The sequence below is a fragment of the Nelumbo nucifera genome, chromosome 8 (genome assembly GCF_055504915.1).
Source record: "Nelumbo nucifera cultivar China Antique chromosome 8, China Antique-T2T, whole genome shotgun sequence".
In the NCBI taxonomy this organism is placed as follows: domain Eukaryota; kingdom Viridiplantae; phylum Streptophyta; class Magnoliopsida; order Proteales; family Nelumbonaceae; genus Nelumbo; species Nelumbo nucifera.
Window position 1 is genome coordinate 47,162,620 of NC_142656.1, and position 20,044 is coordinate 47,182,663.

The 20,044-nt window shown below is 38.3% G+C and overlaps 1 protein-coding gene across 7 annotated transcripts in view; it reads left to right on the plus strand.

The window, feature by feature from the left end:
* The window catches only part of EMB1997 (para-aminobenzoate (PABA) synthase family protein), a 91,328-nt gene that overhangs the window by 47,261 nt on the left and 24,023 nt on the right, over positions 1-20,044 (plus strand). For all 7 annotated transcript variants that reach the window (XM_010275249.3, XM_088893195.1, XM_010275250.3 and 4 more), the window contains 2 exons: positions 6,437-6,516; positions 19,267-19,369. In XM_010275249.3, coding sequence (XP_010273551.1) covers positions 6,437-6,516; positions 19,267-19,369 — 183 coding nt within the window. The remainder of the gene's footprint in view (positions 1-6,436; positions 6,517-19,266; positions 19,370-20,044) is intronic.

Below are 20,044 nucleotides of genomic sequence, written 5' to 3' on the forward strand. Positions count from 1 at the left end.
GATGCACCCAAAAATCAGAAGCCCTTGAGAGGTTCATGAGTGAGCATGGAGTAAACACAAATTATAGAGCAACCTTCTCTGATACCATGTAAAGTAACTCTTGGCAATAAATCTGATTGAAGTATGAGGAAGTAGAGAAGAGAAGGGAAGAAGAGAGAAAAGAAGAAGAAAGAAAGGAAGAAAAGGTATGGAGCAATGGAACAATACTGGTGGCACCAGCTTCTATTATATTATATAGGGCGGCAGAAATAAGAAGGAAAAAGACTCTTGTGCCCCTGCTGTAAGTGAGTACAATAACAGAAATAACAGAAAATAAAAAACGCTTTAACTAGCCAAACAGACCCTAACACAAATAACTAAATTATTTCAACACTCCCCCTCAAGTTGGAGCATAGATGTCAATCATGCCCAACTTGTCACACAAATCATTGTGCCACACACGATGAAGACCTTTGGTGAAGATATCTGCAAGTTGTTCTTCTGAGCTGACATATGGATTACACACTTCTCCATTTACAAGTTTCTCTCTAATAAAATGCTTGTCCACTTCAATGTGTTTCGTCCTATCATGCAGGACTGGATTAGTAGCAATATTGATGGCAGCTTTATTGTCACAGTAGAGTGACATAGGATTGCTCACTGCAAAAATTGAGTTCACCTAACAGATTTCTTATCCACATGATTTCAACAACCCCATGAGTCATCGCTCTATATTCTGCTTCAACACTAGATCTAGCCACCACACTTTGTTTTCTACTTCTCCTTGTGACCAGGTTTCCTCCTACAAAGGCACAATACCCACTGGTAGATTTCGGTCATCAACTGCTCCTGCCTAATCAGCATCAGTATATACTTCCACCTTTAACTTCTTGAGGTATCACTATGTCATCCACATACACAATTAGAGTTGCAATTTTCCCTTCACCTTTTTTCACAAATAGAGTGTGATCTGACTGGCATTGTTTGAACCCCATCTGTTGAACTGCGAAGTAGAACTTACTAAACCAAGCCCGAGGTGATTGTTTCAACCCATATAAAGATTTCTTTAACCTGCACACCTTTTGTTCACTGCCTTTGGCACAAAAACCTGGAGGTTGGGTCATGTACACTTCCTCTTCCAAGTCACCATTCAAGAAAACATTTTTGATGTCCAATTGGTGAAGTTCCCAGTCAAGATTTGCTGCCAATGAAAGAAGAATCTTGATAGAGTTCATCTTGGCTATTGGAGTAAAAGTCTTTGCATAGTCCACTCTATATACCTGTGTAAAACCACTTGCTACCAGTCTAGCCTTGTACTTTTCAACAGTTCCATCAGCCTTGTGTTTCACTATGAACACCCACTTGCAACCCACTGGTTGCTTCCCTTCAGGAAGATCCACCAACTCCCAAGTGCCATTTTTGTGTAATGCATCAATTTCTTCCTGCATTGCATCTGTCCATTCAGGTTTAGATAAAGCTTCTGCCACATTCTTAGGAACGGGGACACTGTCCACAAAAGAGAGGAATGCACAGAATGAAGGTGAAATATGATCATAGGACACAAAATTAGAGATAGGATGATTAGTGGTATAAGATCTAACACCCTTTCTCTTAGCAATAGGAACATCAAGATCATTGATGACAGGGGAATCAACATTGAGAGGAACAGGCATATCAATAGGAGCAAGTGTACCTGGCTGATGAGACGGATCTGCCTCTAGCGAATCCGATGATGTTGGTTGCACAGTGTTAGGTTCCATGGCTCTTGAACTCTATTGGCTTTTATGGCGACAATGAAAGACATAGAATGGAGGAGGATCGGGTAAAGGAGGTAGTTGAGTTTGAGCCGCCTGTTTCTCCTCAGCCCTACTCTCCCCCTGAAGAGAAGCCGAGAAGAAAGGTTGATTCTCAAAGAAGGATACATCAATGGAGACATAGTACTTGCGAGAGGTAGGATCATATCAACGATACCCCTTTTGAGATAAAGGGTAACTAAGGAAAACACAAGGAATAGCCCGAGGATCAAGCTTACCTCTTCGAGTAGGGGACAAGTTATGGACAAAGCAGCGACACCCAAAAACACGCATCGGAATGGTGGACAACGGAGTTGTAGGAAACAGAAGCTGATGTGGGGCTTTATACTCTAGTAACCGAGATGGCATACAGTTGATGATGTATGTAACACACAAAACTGCATCCATCCAAAAACGTTTTGGCACATTCATATGAATTAATAAGCCACGAGCTACTTCGAGAAGGTGACAGTTCTTTCATTCAGCAACACCGTTTTGTTGGGGTGTCCTGGCACAAGAGCTTCGTTGAAGTGACCCACTCGAAGCAAAAAACTCCGTGAGATCACTATGGAAGTATTCCTTCGCATTGTCCGACTGGAATATATGGATTTCAGTTTGGAACTGAGTGAACACCATGCGTTGAAAGTCTTTCACAATTTTTGGCACTTCATCTCTAGATCGCATAGGGTAAACCCAAGTGTATCTAGAGTAATCATCAATCAAGGTAATGAAGTACTTATATCCAGCCTCAGTGGGTAGAGTAACAGGGCCCCAAACATCAGAATAAACAATATGAAATGGAAATTCAGATATTTTATTTCTCAAAGGTAAAGAACTTCTACAATATTTACTCAATTGACATGTCTGACACTGTAACTGACTCACTAACAAGGACTCAAACAACTTTGGGACAAACTCATGGACTTTGTAGCCACAAGACCAGGTTTATTCTCCAACACGTAGAGACCATCCACCATGCTTCCTCTACCAATCGTCTTCCCCGAGGCCAAATCCTGAAACACACATGAAGACGGAAAAAAAAGTGACTGAACAATTCAAGGAGTGAGTTATACTACTAATGGACAGCAAATTTATAGGTAATTTCGGAACATGCAGTACATTAGAAAGGGTAAGGCCGTGTGGGAGAGGTATGGTACTTTGGCCAGCTATGGTAGAGAAAGAACCATCAGCTAGTCTCACCTTATCTCTCCCAAAGAGAAGGTTATATGTCTGAAATAAATTTGACTTACCGGTCATATGGTTTGAGGCTCTGGAGTCAATAAACCAAGGAGAATCAGTGGTATGAGATGACACATGGAAGGCAGTGGTAGCGTTACCTGATGTAGACGCGAAAGAGGTAGAGGGAGTAGGACCAGAATCCATTTAACGGAGAGTCCTACCATACAATTCCAAATGGTCATGAAAGGAGTTGATAATTTCTTCCTTAGGGTCAGAACTGGGATGCCTCTCCTGAGTTACCAATGGACTAGTCTCTAGAGACGCCATATTAGCTGAGTTATACTTTTTCTGATTCTGCTGACTTGGTTTTCTTGCCTTGAACAGGTGTTGACTTCTTACCCAAATCCTGTGCCCATTTAGGCTTTCCATGGAGATCCCAACATCTATCTCTAGTATGTCTTGTCTTCCTGCAGTGAGTGCACCAAAGTTTACTCTTATCATCTGTTCTCTTCTGAGAGTCACCTTTCTTAAAAGCACCTCCGACATTTGTATCTGAATTTCCCCGGACAGTTAGGGCAACTGGCTCCCCCTCTACACAATTCATCACACTTCTTCTACTCTCTTTTGACTGCACTAAGGCATACACCTCCTGAACTGATGGAAAGTCTTTACTACCCAAGATCTGCACCCCGATGGACTCATATGAAGGATTCAACCCTAAGAGGAAGGCAAAGACCCGTTGCTGAGATACAAGTGACTTATATGCCTTTGCATCTTCATCACACTTCCAATTCACATTCTGGTAGTGATCAAGTTCTTTCCATATCGATGTCAAATCAGAATAGTACATCGAGAGACTCCTCTCCCCCTGCTTGCAAGTAGAGGATTCAGCTTGCAGTTGGTATATTTTGGCATAGTGTCTCTGCTTTAAATAGGTGGACTTTGCTTGTTCCCATATCTCACAAGCAATTTCAGCCCACATAAAAGTCTTCCTTATCTGTGGCAGCATGGAAACCAAGAGCCATGACATCACCATACTATTCTCTTGGTTCCACCTATCATATTCAGCACTTCCGTTCTTCGGTTCTTTCACTCTCCCGTTGATGTATCCTATTTTCCCCCTAGCAGTGATGTAGAGTTTTATTCCCCTATACCACTCAAGGTAGTTCAGACCATCAAAGGGAATAACAGCCATGGGGAAATTCATATCCATTCCCCCACTCACTCCATTGTGGCTCCCTGAAATATCTGAAGTAGCAGAATTCTCAGACAACATGGTAAACACAAAGTTTTTTTATCTAAACTCTCAACTTAGGATCCCTCCTTATATCGACAAAAGCTCCACACACAACAGTTCAGTTCTGGACTTAATCTGAGCACAAAATACAGCACCAATTTCCAAAGAAGAACTATGATGAGACTGATTTTCAGATCTGCATGAAGAACAGTCCCAGCCTACTGGTTTTCCAGTAAGTTCCACCACAGCATTAACTAATAAGAGAGATCCTAACACACATGAAATCAGACTAACGAGCAGAGAAAACAGGTCATCTATGACCTACAGTCACCTTTTCACAGGTACAGGACCACACTATCCAACAAATAAAAAAAGGTATAACCCTCACAAAAGTCTGCCGACATTCAGTGGTTTGGATTCATTTGTTCTCCACTTGGTACACGACCAAGGAAAGAAATAAAAGAAGAAAGAAAACTTTAGGGTTGTACCAGTTGCAGATCTGATTTGACCAGCCCAGATTCAGCAACTTGAAGAGAAAAACTTGGTCGCCCAATTCAACAGCCTTGTTCTGATACCATCTTGGCAATAAATCCGATTGAAATACGAGGAAGTAGAGAAGAGAAGGGAAGAAGAAAGAAAGGAAGAAGAAAAGGTTTGGAGCAATGGAACAGTACTAGCGGCACCAGCTTCTATTATATTATATAGGGTGGCAGAAATAAGAAGGAAAAAGACTCTTGTGCCCCTTCTGTAAGTGAGTACAATAACAGAAATAACAGAAAATAAAAAACGCTTTAACTAGCCAAACAAACCCTAACACAAATAACTAAATTATTTCAACAGTAACATAAAGCAGAATAGCAATTAGCAAATCAAGGAGAAAATAGGAAGAAATAGAGAAAACACCAATATTTAATGTGGTTTGACTTGGTAGCCTACATCCACGGGAGAAGAGGAAAAATATCCACTATGAGAACAAGAGATACAACTCTTCTCTCTCTCTCTCCTCCACACACACACACACACATACACACTCACTCAACCCTAATCCCACACAACCACTAGCTTAAATAAGAAAAAGACCAAATTATATCAGAATGGCACATAAGCCCCCTTTTCTCCCATAAATACATACAGGTCTCCAGAATTTATCAATTTTACAACTATATCCTGTAACCTCCAACAACCCAAACACAACCAAATACAATATATCTCTCAATATTTGGGGATGGCTTTTCTCTTTGTATGATTGCAGGTGGTCCTTGCCAACGGAGGTAGATAAACTTTTTGACCCTTCTACCTTCATTTGGCCTAAAAAGAGGGGAAGGATCAATAGTAAAAGTAAAGAAGAGGTAAGAGATTGTATATTGGTGAGGGTGATACATTAGCTTAGGACCCTGAATTCTTCCTCTTATTGGTCCTTTGATGTTTTATGGAGAAATTGGAAGGCAGTGGCAAAAGGCTCCTCCTCAATAGTAAAAGAGTAGGTTCTGTGGACACCTCCAGCCAAAGACTTCGTGAAATTAAACTTTGATGGGAGTAGCCAAGGTAATCCAAGGAAAAAAGCTCCCTTCACCATTGAAGAAGGCATCATCCCTAGACCCTTCTACATTAGCCACAACAGTTTTTTTTTTTTTTTGAGTAATCTCCCCTAATGATTTCCTGAAAACTCCTTGACAGCTTTTTTTTATAAGTGATATCTTTTCGTCCATGGATATTCATATATAAAAGATAATGGAAGCTACCTAGTAAGATATAGAAAACCTGGAAAGGGGTAGTTCCTATAACCTGAAATTGTACATCTTTTTAAAGAAATGCAGCATACAGACTTTATTTCATTTTCAAGCCAGCTATCTATAACCTGTGTTACAACCTGAGAATAAAGGGGAAAAGGGGAGAAATGAAGGGAAAATGGTAGGGGAATCTGTCTTACACAGTAGGGAACAAGAAGAAAGTGAAAAGAGAGATAAAGGGTCTAAAGGAAGTAGATATGAATGGGTTTCTTCTCCTTGTCGACCTGCACTGTTATTCACTTCTTTAGAATATGTGAAAGTACAAAAATCCCCTGGTTAAGTGATTCTTAACAGGGGAAATACAATGATATAACAAGTGACTAAAATGCCCCTTATACATTTCAACAACCTGGACTCATATTCAATAATTAGTAATTTGATGAAACTTGTTATTTTGTTTTCTCACCTCGTAATGTTGAAAACCTCTGTTTTCTTACATCATTTGTGTTTGTTTCTAGAGTAGGGCACGTTTTTCATTTATGGGTGGCAAAGGTGGACCTCTGTGGAAGCAAGTCACTTTTAAGCTGTCAAATCAAAGGTTGGTATGCATGTTGATCTTTTAATATTATAATAATTTCAATTTTGTTATATGGATAAATAACTTCATTTTATTTTATCATGTTCAATTTTGAGGGTAGGATTACTGTCTTGTGATAAAAACACTTGTTCCTTTTGTGAGCCAATCTTATTCTAAGGGAAATACTGCTGCTTCCTTAGTATTAAACTATGTTATTTAAAGTTGGCCACACAGGCAAACAGTTTGCCTATTTGACAAGGGTTTTAAAAGAATTAACACCAATGGATCACAAAAGGTGGAACAAATATGGATCATTGGATAATAGAAATTTAAGAATCTAAAACATAGCCAAAGAAACTTAAATTGGTGGAGGGAGACTTTAAACATTTCTTCTAGGCAATGCTTGTAAGGATAATAACCAAGTGGAGATATGGGAATGAAATCTCTGGTTGGAGTTGTATTATGTGGGATCTAAGTCCCATGGGAGAGATACAAGAATTTGTATTGGCTGGAGAGTCTCTAGTAGTGTGAGTGCCACCACCATTTTGAATTCAATACCTATTTTATAAATGAAATGGTGCTTTTTATGTGTGGTTGGGGGGATTTGTAAATAATGAAGATAGGGATAGGCAATGGTCAAGTGGTGATGAAGGTTTCTTTTATAGTAAAAAGAAAATTTTCATTAAGATAAAAAAAGGATGATTACAGGCACTCGGTGTCGAGGAGACACCAAAGCGGAAAGTCAAAGAAAGCTTTCAGAATTACAATTTTGCGATTCATGTACATCCCAAAAAACGGGTGATGAAGGTTTCTTACAACTTCATGTTTGACAAGGAGCAATAGGTTTAGGAGCTGGTTTATTTTTCACCCTTGTTTGGCTTTCCTAGAATACTAGGATGTTGTTTAGGTCGGGTTCATTTGATTTCTTTATTTGATTTGGCTTGTGATGTTTCTCTTTGTCAATGCAGTTCGAACAAGAGGAAGGTGAACAAATTTGTGGTGTGTCCAGTAGTTCGACCACACAAACAAAGAGTATTTATATTAATAAAATAGAGGACACTTCTACCCTTGAGATACAAAGAGTGAAGATACAAAAGAATGAAGAATAAAAGGAATAAAGAATATGTACAAGATACAAATAAAATTTCAACTTTAACCTTCACTCTCTAGCATTGATTTGTCCATAAGAAAGGTATGTTTGGCTCGTCATAGCCTTTGTAAAAATATCTGCCAGTTGAAGATTAGAAGAAACATGAGGAAGTGAGATGAAGGAGATCCCTATTAAAGTGACAATCCAGTTCAATATGCTTAGTCTGCTCATGGAAAATTGGATTAGAAAGATATTGATAGCACTGAGATTGTCAGCTAATAAAGGAACAGGAGATGTTTGATCAAGGCAAAGGCCATGCATAGGAGACTTGAGCCAAATGATTTCACTACAAGTTGATGGCATGGCTTGGTATTCCACTTCAATGGATGACATGGCATGGCATGTGAGTATCTAGACAACCAGCTCAGTCAGCATCATCATATGCTGACAACTGAAGCGATGATGTAGAGGCAAAAAAGCGGCTGTACAAATTGGCTGACAGTCTGAACTGTAAGAGATATATTTGTACGCATCATAGTGAGGTAAATAAGACTCTCCACAACATGACAATAAAGGGCGGCATCTTTATGGAGTGGACCATCATCTTTACTAAGCTTAAAATTTATCTCTAGAGTGGTATCAACCAGTCTGGAGTCTGTGAGGTGAGCAAGCTTCACCAAATCAATAGCATACCTTTACTGGTTGACAAAGTCACCACAAGAGTTATGATGAACTTCTATGCTGAAAAAGAGAGAAATCCCTTGAGGAGTTGTTGCAGATGATGAAATCATCTCCAATTAAAAGAAAATCATCAACATATAGGAGAAGAGAGTAATCCCCAAGGGACAATGAGAAGTGAAAAGAGAGTAGTTTGAGGAACTTTAGGTGAAAACAGTATCAGTAGTGGTGGATCAAAATCTCTCAAACCAAGCTCAAGGTTCTTGTTTTAAACCATAGAGGTACTTCTTAAGGAAGCATACAAGATTAGGGTCATCAAAATAACCAGGAGGCTTCATATACACCGCTTTTTTAGATCTCCATGTAAGAAGACATTTTTTACATCCATCTGATGAATCACCCAATTTTTATCCGTCAAGGTGGCAATGAGAAGACAGACTGTGGTCATCTTAGCTACAAGAGAAAATGTCTCCTCATAGTCAATCCCATACTCTTGCTTGTAACCTTGAGCAACCAGTCTAGCCTTATATTTCTCAAGGCTACCATCAAACTTCTATTAATGTACCCTATTATAATAGTTCCTATTTGTGTTGTATCCTCCTATTATAATAATCAGGTCTAATATCTTGAGTAGAGGGACCCATCCATACTTGGACTCAATGATGGGAGAACTCCTTAGGGAGGACACTAGACTTTTGACTGTTGTGGGAGTTGATGGAAAGCTAGTTGATGCTGGGGATAACACTGCTTTCATTGCACATGGAAGTAAGAAACCAGCCACTAAGGATGTTTCAATGGTCCAATGCTATGAGTGTAAAGGGTTCAATCGTATTGTTTCACATTGTTAGAAGAGAAATGTGTGAACTTACTGTAAGAAACATGTTTACATTATTCCAAATTGCCCTGGTCAACCAGATAAGAGTGTTCAAAAGAAGAATCATATCATGCATTATTAGGTGACTAAGGGCGATACTTTTGACATCACTTCCACCAAGTTTGATTCTTCTATTAAAAGTGAATCATCTAAACCTTTGGGTGAAGAGAAAATTCTGCAACTGATATCCTTTGCTAGGGGTGAGCATTCGGTTTATTCAGTTAAAAGCCAAACCGAATAAACCAAAATTTTAAACACTGAATTAGAAAAATGAAAACTGAACCAAAACCGAATTAGAGGAAAACCGAAATAACCGAAACTGAAATTTTCGGTTAAAACCGAATTTTAAAAATATATACTATATTATATTATATATATATATATCATAACATATATATATATAAATATATTATATATTAAATATAATATGTTATATATTATATATTACATGCTATATTGAAAAGTTTGGTTAATTCGGTTAACTGAATTTCTAATTCTAAAAACTGAAACCGAAACTAAAATTTTCGGTTTTAACCGAATAATGCTCACCCCTATCCTCTGCTATCTCTTTTGCTTTCTTTGCTATTGGCTTATCCAGTGAGCTTTCTGGTTGTTCCTCTTCTGCTATTTGAATTATTGATTATGAAGTTACTAATCATATGACCGGAGCCTACCCTGAACCCTCAAGTAATTATACTAAAACCCATCATTAAAATTGTTACTACCAATGGTGAAAAAACTTAGCATCATTGGTAGTAATGATTTGTCCCTTAAGATTTCACTCTCCACTTGCTTTTCCCTTACCAAGACTTCTTTGTTCCCAATCTCACTACAAACCTTATTTCAGTAGGTCATCTTGTTGATGAAGGTCATTTCCTTACTTTTTCTTTTGATGGTTTCTTGATTCAGGACCAATGCACTGGGAAGGTGAAAGGGAAGGGGCGTAGGCTGGGCCACTTGTTTATATTGGAGTTTAAGATATCTCTCATAGTCAAGTCATCATCTTCAATTCTTCCTCATCTAGTTCTTTTTGGGTCAAAGAAACAATGTTTGGGACTTGTAGCATAAACTTTTGGGTCACCCTCATTCTGAAAAATTAAAGCTTTTGTTTGACTTTGGTTTTATAAGAAATAAAATTCGTCTTTGCAAACTTTTCATACTTCATGTATTTCTTGTTGTTTGAGTTAGAGCCATACTTTGTCGTTTTATCACAAGTTTGAGCATGCTACTTCTTCATTAGGAATTATACATACTGATGTTTGGATACGTATCTATTATTTCTCATTTAGGATACAAGTATTTTGAATTATTCATTGATGAGTGCACTGTTTCATACATGGATTCCCAACATTTCAGCTATTTCATGCCATGGTACAAGTCTGGTTTTAGTCTTGTATGCATATCCTTCGCTTAGATTCAGGGAGAGAAAACATCAATGGAGACTTTCTTACTTGAAGACTAATGGGATACAAGTTCAATGAAGCTATCTAGATGCTCCTTAGCAGAATAGTGTGGTCAAGCACAAGAATGGACATGTTCTTAGTGTTGTAAGGACCTTGTTTTAGGAGTCAATTGCACCTTCTTCCTTTTGGGTTGAGGTAGCTAGTAGCCTAGTATGACTATGTTCTTGATCAACTACATTCCTTCTCTCGCAAGTGGTTGTGTGCTCCCGTCCCTACACCTGCGACCCCCCTTCCTACTAATTCAAGATCATTCCACAACTGTGCCTGTAAGTGATACCCCTCTTGCTTTTGTTCATCTTCGTCGTTCACTCACATTTCTAGAATCCCTGACCACTATGGCTTCCCTTTAAACTATAAGTCCTTGTTTGTTGCCTTATCCTCTATAGATATTTATTGTACCTACTAGCAAGCCAATAGTAGCTCTCATTGGAAAGAAGCTACGGGTGCAGAGATTCATGCTTTACATGAGGATGACACTTGTGCCTGCACCCTCATATGCCTCTATCATTGGGAGTAGATAGGTCTACACCATAAAATTGAAATTTGATGGCTCCCTATGCTGATATAAATCTTGTCTTGTTAGCCAGGGGCATACTCAAGAATATGGTATTGATTATGAAAAGATGTTTGCCCCAGCTGCCAAGATTACTACAGTCTGTGTTCTTTTGGCTCTATCAGTTGTACAATCTTGGTCCATTTATCAACTGGATGTGAAGAATGTTTTCCTTCATGGCCAACTATAGAAGTCAGTGTATATGAAAACTCCTCTTGGGTATTGTAGTGATCCCTCTCTTGTCTACAAACTAATGAAGTTTCTATATGGTCTGGAATAAGATCCTCGAGCCTGGTTTTAGAATTTCATGATGTTGTTGTTGTTGTTGTTGTTGTTGGTTATGGCTCGAATTCTTCTAATCTTATCATCAACCTTCTTCTGTAGGTTGATGATATATTGTTGATTGGGGATGAGGAAGAGGGAATTAGAGAACTTGAATCCCTTCTTCATAGTTCATTTTATATGTCTGGGTGCTGCTTCTAATCTTATTTAGTTGGTCTTATTGATGAGAAACAGGTTGATACTCCTTTAGAGTTGAATGTCAAGTTATCAAAGACAGAAGATTCACCACTTCCTGATGCACACTCTATTGACAACTTGTGGTCTCCCTCATTTATCTTGCTATGACTCGTCTTAACATCTCCCATGCATTTCAAGTTCTTAGTCAGTTTGTTTCTATCCCACGTCAACCTCATTTGATTGTTGTTCATTAGATTATTTTGCATGTTCGTGGAACATTATCCTAGGGACTGTTGTATTCCTCCCCTCCTATTCTATTGAGGGCATATGTTGATGCTAATTATGCAGGTTGCTTAGACACCAGACGTTCTACTACTAGGTGGTGTGTCTTCATAAGTGATTCCCTCATTTCCTAGAAATGCAAGAAACAACAGTCTCCAAGTCATCTCTCTTTGATGGTCTTGGTGTTCACCTTCCTATCCTTTTCCTTTTCTTGTTGGCAATACCAGTGCTATCAATATTGCCTCGAATTCGGTCTTTCACGAGAGGACTAAACATATTGAAGCGGATTGTCACTTTATTATAGACCTTTTTTTGTTTGTTCTATTTCACTTGCTTATGTGACCTTAGATATGTTGATTGTTGCATTTTTACAAATGCTATGGCAAGAGCAAAACATCTCTTTCTTGTGAGCAAACTATGATGTCGCACCAGTTTGAAGGAGAGTGTGGAGCGTATTGATGTATCCTATTATAATAGCTCCCATTGTATTTTATCTTATTCTGTTTTTTCTCTCTTTCAGCCCTATACGGGCTTTCTTGTAATCTTTCAACCCTATAAGGACCTTCTTGTAATTGTACATATTATAATATATAAAGGCTGGTTGGGGGTGGGGATCGATTCATTCTTCGACACCCCTGAAACATGGTGATAGACTCTCTTCGGTTCAGCTTGTTGTCAACTTCAACTTTACTGAATAAACCCACCAACTTCCAATGACAGAAGCATCATGAGGAGGAACTGACTTCCATTTGTCAAGGAGAGTAGAGATCTCAGTGTCCATGACCCCTTTTCAATGAGGATGAGAAAAAACCTACTGATATGACAGTATATCTATAGACGATAGCATAGCAAAAAAGGAGCTACAGTTGGAAGGAAAAGCATAGCAGTCAAGTGGTCTAGAAATTCTAGAAGTGTGTAAGGGAGGAATATCTGTAGAGGGGGATTCAGATTTCTAGAAATGTTGTCTTTCTTGAGAATATTTTCTTCTTTGCTCAAATTGTTAAAACTCCCTACTCCTATGTTTGTTTTGCATTCTTTTGATTCTACAGGTACTATGAAGTCCACCTCTACCTTCTTGGAGTCTCTTCCCAAGTATGTAAGGAAGCGATTGGCCGCCCACACCTCTACTCTCTTCTCAACTGGTTCATATAGTTCCACTCCTCTTGACACTATAAGTACTAATCCAAAGCCTTCTTCCTCAACTCATGTTTCATCCTCTCCTCTTCTATACTGTTCCTTTTATATCTCTAGATCCCCCGCTATGGTTCTCCCACCAACCATAGCTCCTTCTCTGCTATCCTGTCATCTATAGATATTCCAAAGATTCATTAGTAGGCTATGGCAGTTTTGTACTAGCAAGAAGCTATGGATGTAGAAATTTAGGCCCTTATAGAGAATGATACTTGGGACCTCATCCCTATGCCCCCAGATGTCTCAATCATTTATAGTAGATGGGTTCACTCCGTCAAGTTGAAGTTTATGGTAACCTTGACAGATACAAGATTCATCTGGTTGCACAAGGATACAAGCAAGATTATGGGATTGACTATGAGTGGACCTTTGCACCAGTTGCAAGGATGACTACAGTACACTTGGTATTAGCTATCTGAGCAGTAAAGCAGTGAAATATTCATCAAATGGATGTCAAGAATGCCTTCCTTCATGGTCATTGAAGGAAAACAATGCTTATGAAGCCTCTTCCTAGATACTGTGAGGATCCGACTATCTATGGTTTGTCGCCTCAAGAGATCTCTTTATAATCTCAAATAGGCACCTTGAGCTTTTTTTTTATTAGCAAAGAAAAATTAATTTTAATAACGAGTGAGAAACAGGTGTCGAATTACAATACAACCAATATGTCAACAAAGCCATAAAAATTACAATTGTGCCCAAAATAATTGTTGCCTATGGACCCCCTTCTTGGCTAATGAGTTGACCATTCCATTTGCAGTCCTTCTGATCCAAATGAAAGAATCATTGAGTTCCCTTGCCAGGCTTTCTATCTCTCTCAGGATGTGTCTATAAATCTAGGGAACATTACACGTTATAGTAGTCCAAGAGAGAACCAGTTTTGAATCCCCTTCAACCTTCAAATTTTGGAGGTTTTCTTGTTTCGCGAGTTTTAGACCTTGTAACAGCACTAGCAGCTCAGCCTTTATTGAGTTCCTTTGCCAGGCTTTCTATCTCTCTCAGGGTGTGTCTATAAATCTAGGGGACATTACACCTTGTGGTAGTCCAAGAGATAACCAGTTTTGAATCCCCTTCAACCTTCAAATTTTGAAGGTTTGCTTGTTTGGCAAGTTTTAGACCTTGTAACAGAGCTAGCAGCTCAGCCTTTATTGAGTCTCCTACCCCTAAAGGACCTGAGTACATTGCCAGTACTTCCCCTGAAGAATCTCTAAATACACTACCATTTCCTGCTAGTCCCAGGTTCACTAAAGAGCTCCCACTGAAGTTCATCTTGACTTTGTTGCTAGCTGTGGGCTTCCAATCCATCACATTTTTTGTCTTTCTCTTTAGAAGAGTGTACCACTTCATTCCATGCTCTTATTATGTCAACCACTGAAAAACTTTGGAAGAGCTCTAGTGTTTTTAGCCAGTGTGCAACTTTTATCTTTATAGAATCCACAATTTCTTCTTTTGACTTGTGCTTTTCATTAAAGATCCTTGCATTTCTTTGCTCCCAAAAAGTCCACACCACTGTTGCCCTAACTGTTTTCCATGTAACTCTTCCTCTTTTCGTCTGCTGCCTTAGGAAGTCCACACCACTGCTACCCTAATTGTTTTACACATAACTCTTTCTTCTTTTCATCGTCTGCCTTATGAAATTTGGGTTGAAGAGACTCACTACATCCTGAGGAGTAATCCACTTGCAACCAAAGAAAGCAAAAAAAAAAAGGAATCCCAGACAAAACCTTGAGCTTGGTTTGAGAGGTTTCATTCTATCATGCAAAGCCCTTTTGATTATTCTCTCTGTCTTAAAGCAGGCACTATGAGGGTATTTCCCAACTCAAGAATCTCTTGAGCCAAGCATTCAAGATGAAGGATCTTGGCTCCCTGACTTGTATCCTAGGAATGGAGGTAAGTCATTCCCCTTAAGGATACTTTGTAAATCAGCAAAAGTATGTTATGGATTTGGTTCGAATAGCTTTTCTCATTGATGAGAAATAGGTGGATACTCCTCTTGAGGTGAACCTGAAATCATCCAAGGATTGTGGTGAACTCCTTCCTGATGCTACATTGTATAGGAAACTTGTTGATAGCCTCTTCTATCTCACCATGACAAGACCTGATATCTCCTATTCAGTTCAAGTTGTCAGCCACTTTGTTACTTCTCCTAGACAGCCCCATAAGACAGCAATTCTTAGGATCATAAGGTACATCAGGGGTACTGTCTCGTATGGACTATTTTTTCTCTTCATCATCGTCATCTCTAAATCTGCTAGACTATGCATATGCTTATTAGGTTGGCTGCCCTTACACTAGAAGATCTACCATAGGCCAGTGTGTTTTCGTGAGTGATTCCCTTATGTCCTAAAAGTGTAAGAAACAACAAACTATCTCCAAGTCCTCCATTAAGGCAAGATATTGAGCTGTCCTCTGTCTGTAGTGAAATTGTGTGGCTTCGAGCTCTTCTCAATGATCTTCACCTCCAGACTCCTACTCCTATTCCCATCCATGCAGATAATATCAGTGTTATCAAGATTGTCTTTAATCCTACTTTCCACGAGCGTACCAAACATATAGAGGATGATTTCCATTTCATCAAAGATCAGTTCTTTGCCAGTCTCATTACTCTTCCCCATGTTTTGTCTAGCCTTCAACTAGCTGAAATCTTCACTAAGGCTATGATGCATCCTCACCACGAGTTCTTGGCTAACAAATTGATGCTTCTACCTCAACATCAGTTTGAGGGGGGTGTAGAGATACTATGGGCTGATCAATTGGGAGTACCATTTTATCTTGTACCTTATTGTATAGTATTTTTTATTCTTTCTTGTAAACTTATCTTATTTCTTATTTGTTTTAGTGAAGGGCACAATGTTTCTTTCACTTTTATGTAAACTTGTGATATATAATTCAAATCCTTTGGGTGTGTAGACAAATTGACACAGCCATTCAACTTTTACTATCTCTTTTGAACTATCTGTCATGATATGGCAACCAAAAAAAACGAAGTGCTTTAGAAGGACCTGTAGGTTCAAAGTGTTGCAAGATTGACACTAAAGGAGTAGGAATTTTGGTAACATGTTCAAAGAAAAAAAAAAGATTTTCAAGAAAAATCACATTTCGATAAATTCAAGACTACAAGATTTTTTATCATAATAAACAAATCTTTTATAGTTAGGATTGTAGCCCAGGAAAGAACACAAAGCAAATTGAGCCGTCAACTTAGTATGCTCATGAGGAAGATGCCCAAAACAGATACACCCAATGACATGAAGTATTGAGAAGTTAGGAGGGGAGTTGGAGAAAAACTTTCAAGAACAAACGATGAAAGAATATTAATGAGATGCACAACAATGTAGACAGCTTCCAACTAGAAGGTTGTTGGAAGATGAGAATCTAGTAGCAGGGTTTTTACAACACTCAAGATGTGGCCATTCTTGCATTCAACCACTTCATTTTGTTGAGTGTCGGGACAAGATCTTCGGGATTGTATACCATGTTGCTGCAAAGAAAATAGCATGTGTAGAAATCATATTCAACCACTTCATTTAAGTCTCATTCTAGAAATCATAGGAGACAACCAAACATTACTATGCAATAACTGAAAAGGAGCAATAGCATGTGTAGTTGAAACTGGAAATCACAAAAGTGACAGATGAAGGTAAACATCCAAAAGTAAAAAGTGACTCAAGTTTCTTTGCAAAAGGATTGTCCAAACGACGATGCCAAAGGTTCTAATCATTATTACAAGACATCACAAAAGACAAGAACTAGTAGTAGTAGAAGTTGGCTTCCTCTCAAATTCCAGTGCGAAGAGTTGCCCCACTCTACAACCACTCCCTAGTGCGTTGCTCCTGTATCAAACAACCATCATGTAAGAACATGACAGTATTACCATGTTCAACAAGTTGACTAACAGATATTAGATAAGTGGTAAGTTTAGGAGCAAACAGGGTTTAAGGCAATAAGAAAGGAGAGGAGTGAGGTAGCCAAGGCTAAGTCCTTACAACCAACAATGTTAAACTTCTCACCATTGGCTGCAACAATATGTTTTAGAGGGGATAGGATAGGAAGATTGACCACAAGTTGCCCCCATCATATAATTAGAGATGCCAAAACCAATGATCTAGAGATGATTAGGTGAAGAACAATAATAGGTAAACTCACCAGACAAGCCGGAAGCAAAAAAGGCAGACGTAATTACCGAGGACATGAGCTTCTTAATCTTCTCCTCTGTCATAACATTAGGAGCATCTCCCTTTGTCGATGCAATAGAGAATGGTATGTCGTTTTATCCTTCAACCTAGGTCTAATGTGCCATGTGTTGATTTTTCATGGTTCCCTTTCGGTGGTCGAGTGGGACATTCAGGTATAATATGCCCATGCTTCTTACAGTAGGTACACATGTTCTTAGTTCTTCCTACAATGAGACACCACACTCTGAATTCCTTACATTCATAACATTGTACTTCAGATAAATCTTTCTTTGATTTGGACTTATCTGCAGCTAGAAACATAGTCTCCACCCCTTCATTCTTTGCATTGACAGAAGACTGAGTAACCATTCTAGTTTCTTCACGTTGAAGCTCACCAAGAATAGTGTCTAGGGATGGCACAATATCTTTATGCAGAATATTCGACCTTGTTACTTTATATTCAGCCCAAAGATGCATTAGGAAATGCATCACTTTTCTCCTATCAAAATGTTCCTTTAGGGCCTTAATGCAACAGGTTGATGATACCTCCCCAGTGTGAACCAGTTCATATTCCGCCCAAAGGTTAATGAAACCAGCATAAAACCCTCGAATTTTTCTCTCACCCTGGAAATATGAAAAAAAAATCTCTCTCAATCTGATACCATCAAGAGATGTTTGATTGCTGATAAACCTTTTCCAAGTAATCATACATCTCCTTATCTGTTCGGAGACCTCTCATAGGGATAGCCACATCAGTATCCACTGAACCAAGAATCCTGGAAGCAATCTGAGCATTATTATTCTTCCAAGTTTGCAGTCCCTTTGCATCGGTTTCATCAAGCTTGACAGTGGTCCCATCAATATGCCCCCACAGACCCTTTCCTTCAACATAAAACTGAAAATGGAATTGCCATAGGGCATAGTTGGGCCCATCAAACTTAATGGAAGCACATCAGTTCTTTCGGAAGCTATCGAAAACAACAGAGTAAAGAAATCAACCAATGGAAGTGCAAGATAATGCTGAAAATTTCTCAACACTCAAGAGAAGGAAAGAACACGGGTTGGCCGAATAGGTTGGATCAAAACCCTAGTAAATCCAATCCAAACTTCATCAAAAAATATAGGCTGAAGGAACAGCCTAGGGAGGCACTAGATCTAGATTTCAACCCAAATGGAGCAATCACTTGTGAGAAACAGGATAAATAGCAAGATGAATGGCATATTTTCCCAGAAAATATGATCTTCTTGTCCTGATTGAAAAGGCCCCAAGTTGATAACAGATACCAGTGCAAAAAGGTGATATGAATCCTTATTTGATTATCTAATAGTGAGGAATGATAGCAGAAATCAATGAATGATTGAAGCTGCTCCGTACCATGTTAGTGTAGTTCAAACAAGAGGAAGGTAAACAGATTTGTAGTGTGTCCAGTAGTTTGACCAACCAAAGAAAGAGTACTTATATTAATAAAACAAAAGGACACTTCTGTCCTGAAGATACAAAAGAACAAAGGGAATAAAGAATATGTACAAGATACGAATAAAATTACAACTTTAATCTTCACTATCTCTACACTATTCTATAGGATTTAGGGTTAAGTTTGTTCAGTCTCTGGAGTGTAGAGATTCATTGTATAAGCTGCTGATTGCTGTATACCTTGTTTTTATATTAATACATTTTTCGTTATCAATAAGAAAATATGAGTAGAAATAGAAAGCAATTACTCCTAATATAATTATAAGCCATTACAACTCTAGTAAAGATCTGAAACTTTGATGCCTGGGTGCATGCAACATTATATAAGATTGAGTGAGCATGTTTTAAGCTCATGGCTAGTGGCCCATTTAAGAGGTGGATCAAATGGAAATGAAGGCATACATACAATAAAGAATATGGAGCTATATATTCACATTTTGTATATTTGGTGTTTTAACTTTTTATTTTCATTTACATGGGTCTTTGAATTGTATATGTATTCAAGAAAATGATTTCTGACATCATTTCTCAGTGATACTACTTCTAGTTGTGGAGGTTATTTATCAATTGAAGATGCCCAGGGTTTTGTGAGAAGTACATATACAGAGGATGGTTTCCTTAGTTTTCTAAATAAGGTATATAATTATTCAAAAGTTCTTAATAATTGTTTAATTGTTCCACCCTTGAATTAGTGTATTTCTTGTTGCAACATTGCTTCTAATCAGAAATTTATGTTGATGTCTTCAGTTGAAAAAAAAAAAAAGCTCATGACACATCCAAGTAGCAATTACCAGTTTAATGCATCTCATTATAGGAATTTACATTTATGAATATTTTAACACTAATTAGTTGTTGCATACCCTTAAGAAAAACATGCTATAATTCACATGTATGTGATATTTCTATGCAGACACATGCATGTACGAATCCTCATGTATTGATATAGGGCAGTGAGAAAAATTTCTTCTGTGTATAGCTTTATGTCACACAATTCAGATATGATTAAGTTCCTTGACAACACCAAGACAGCATTGGGAGCTCTTATTATGGATCCCCCTCAAAATCTAAAAGAATCTCTAAAAAGGCCCTCTTCCTTCTTAAATTAGGGAAACCTACAAAGTTTAAGCATCTTATTGTGCTCCCATGATAGTTGTTCACTTTGATCCTTATTCTCTATACAACTATAATTACTAAAAAGTTACCATTGTCTATTGCAGAGCATATCTCAAACTGCTTTATATTAGTACCCAATAGTAAAATAACTCTAATATTTAGTTTCAGCATTAACAAAGAAGAGAAATCAAAGATGC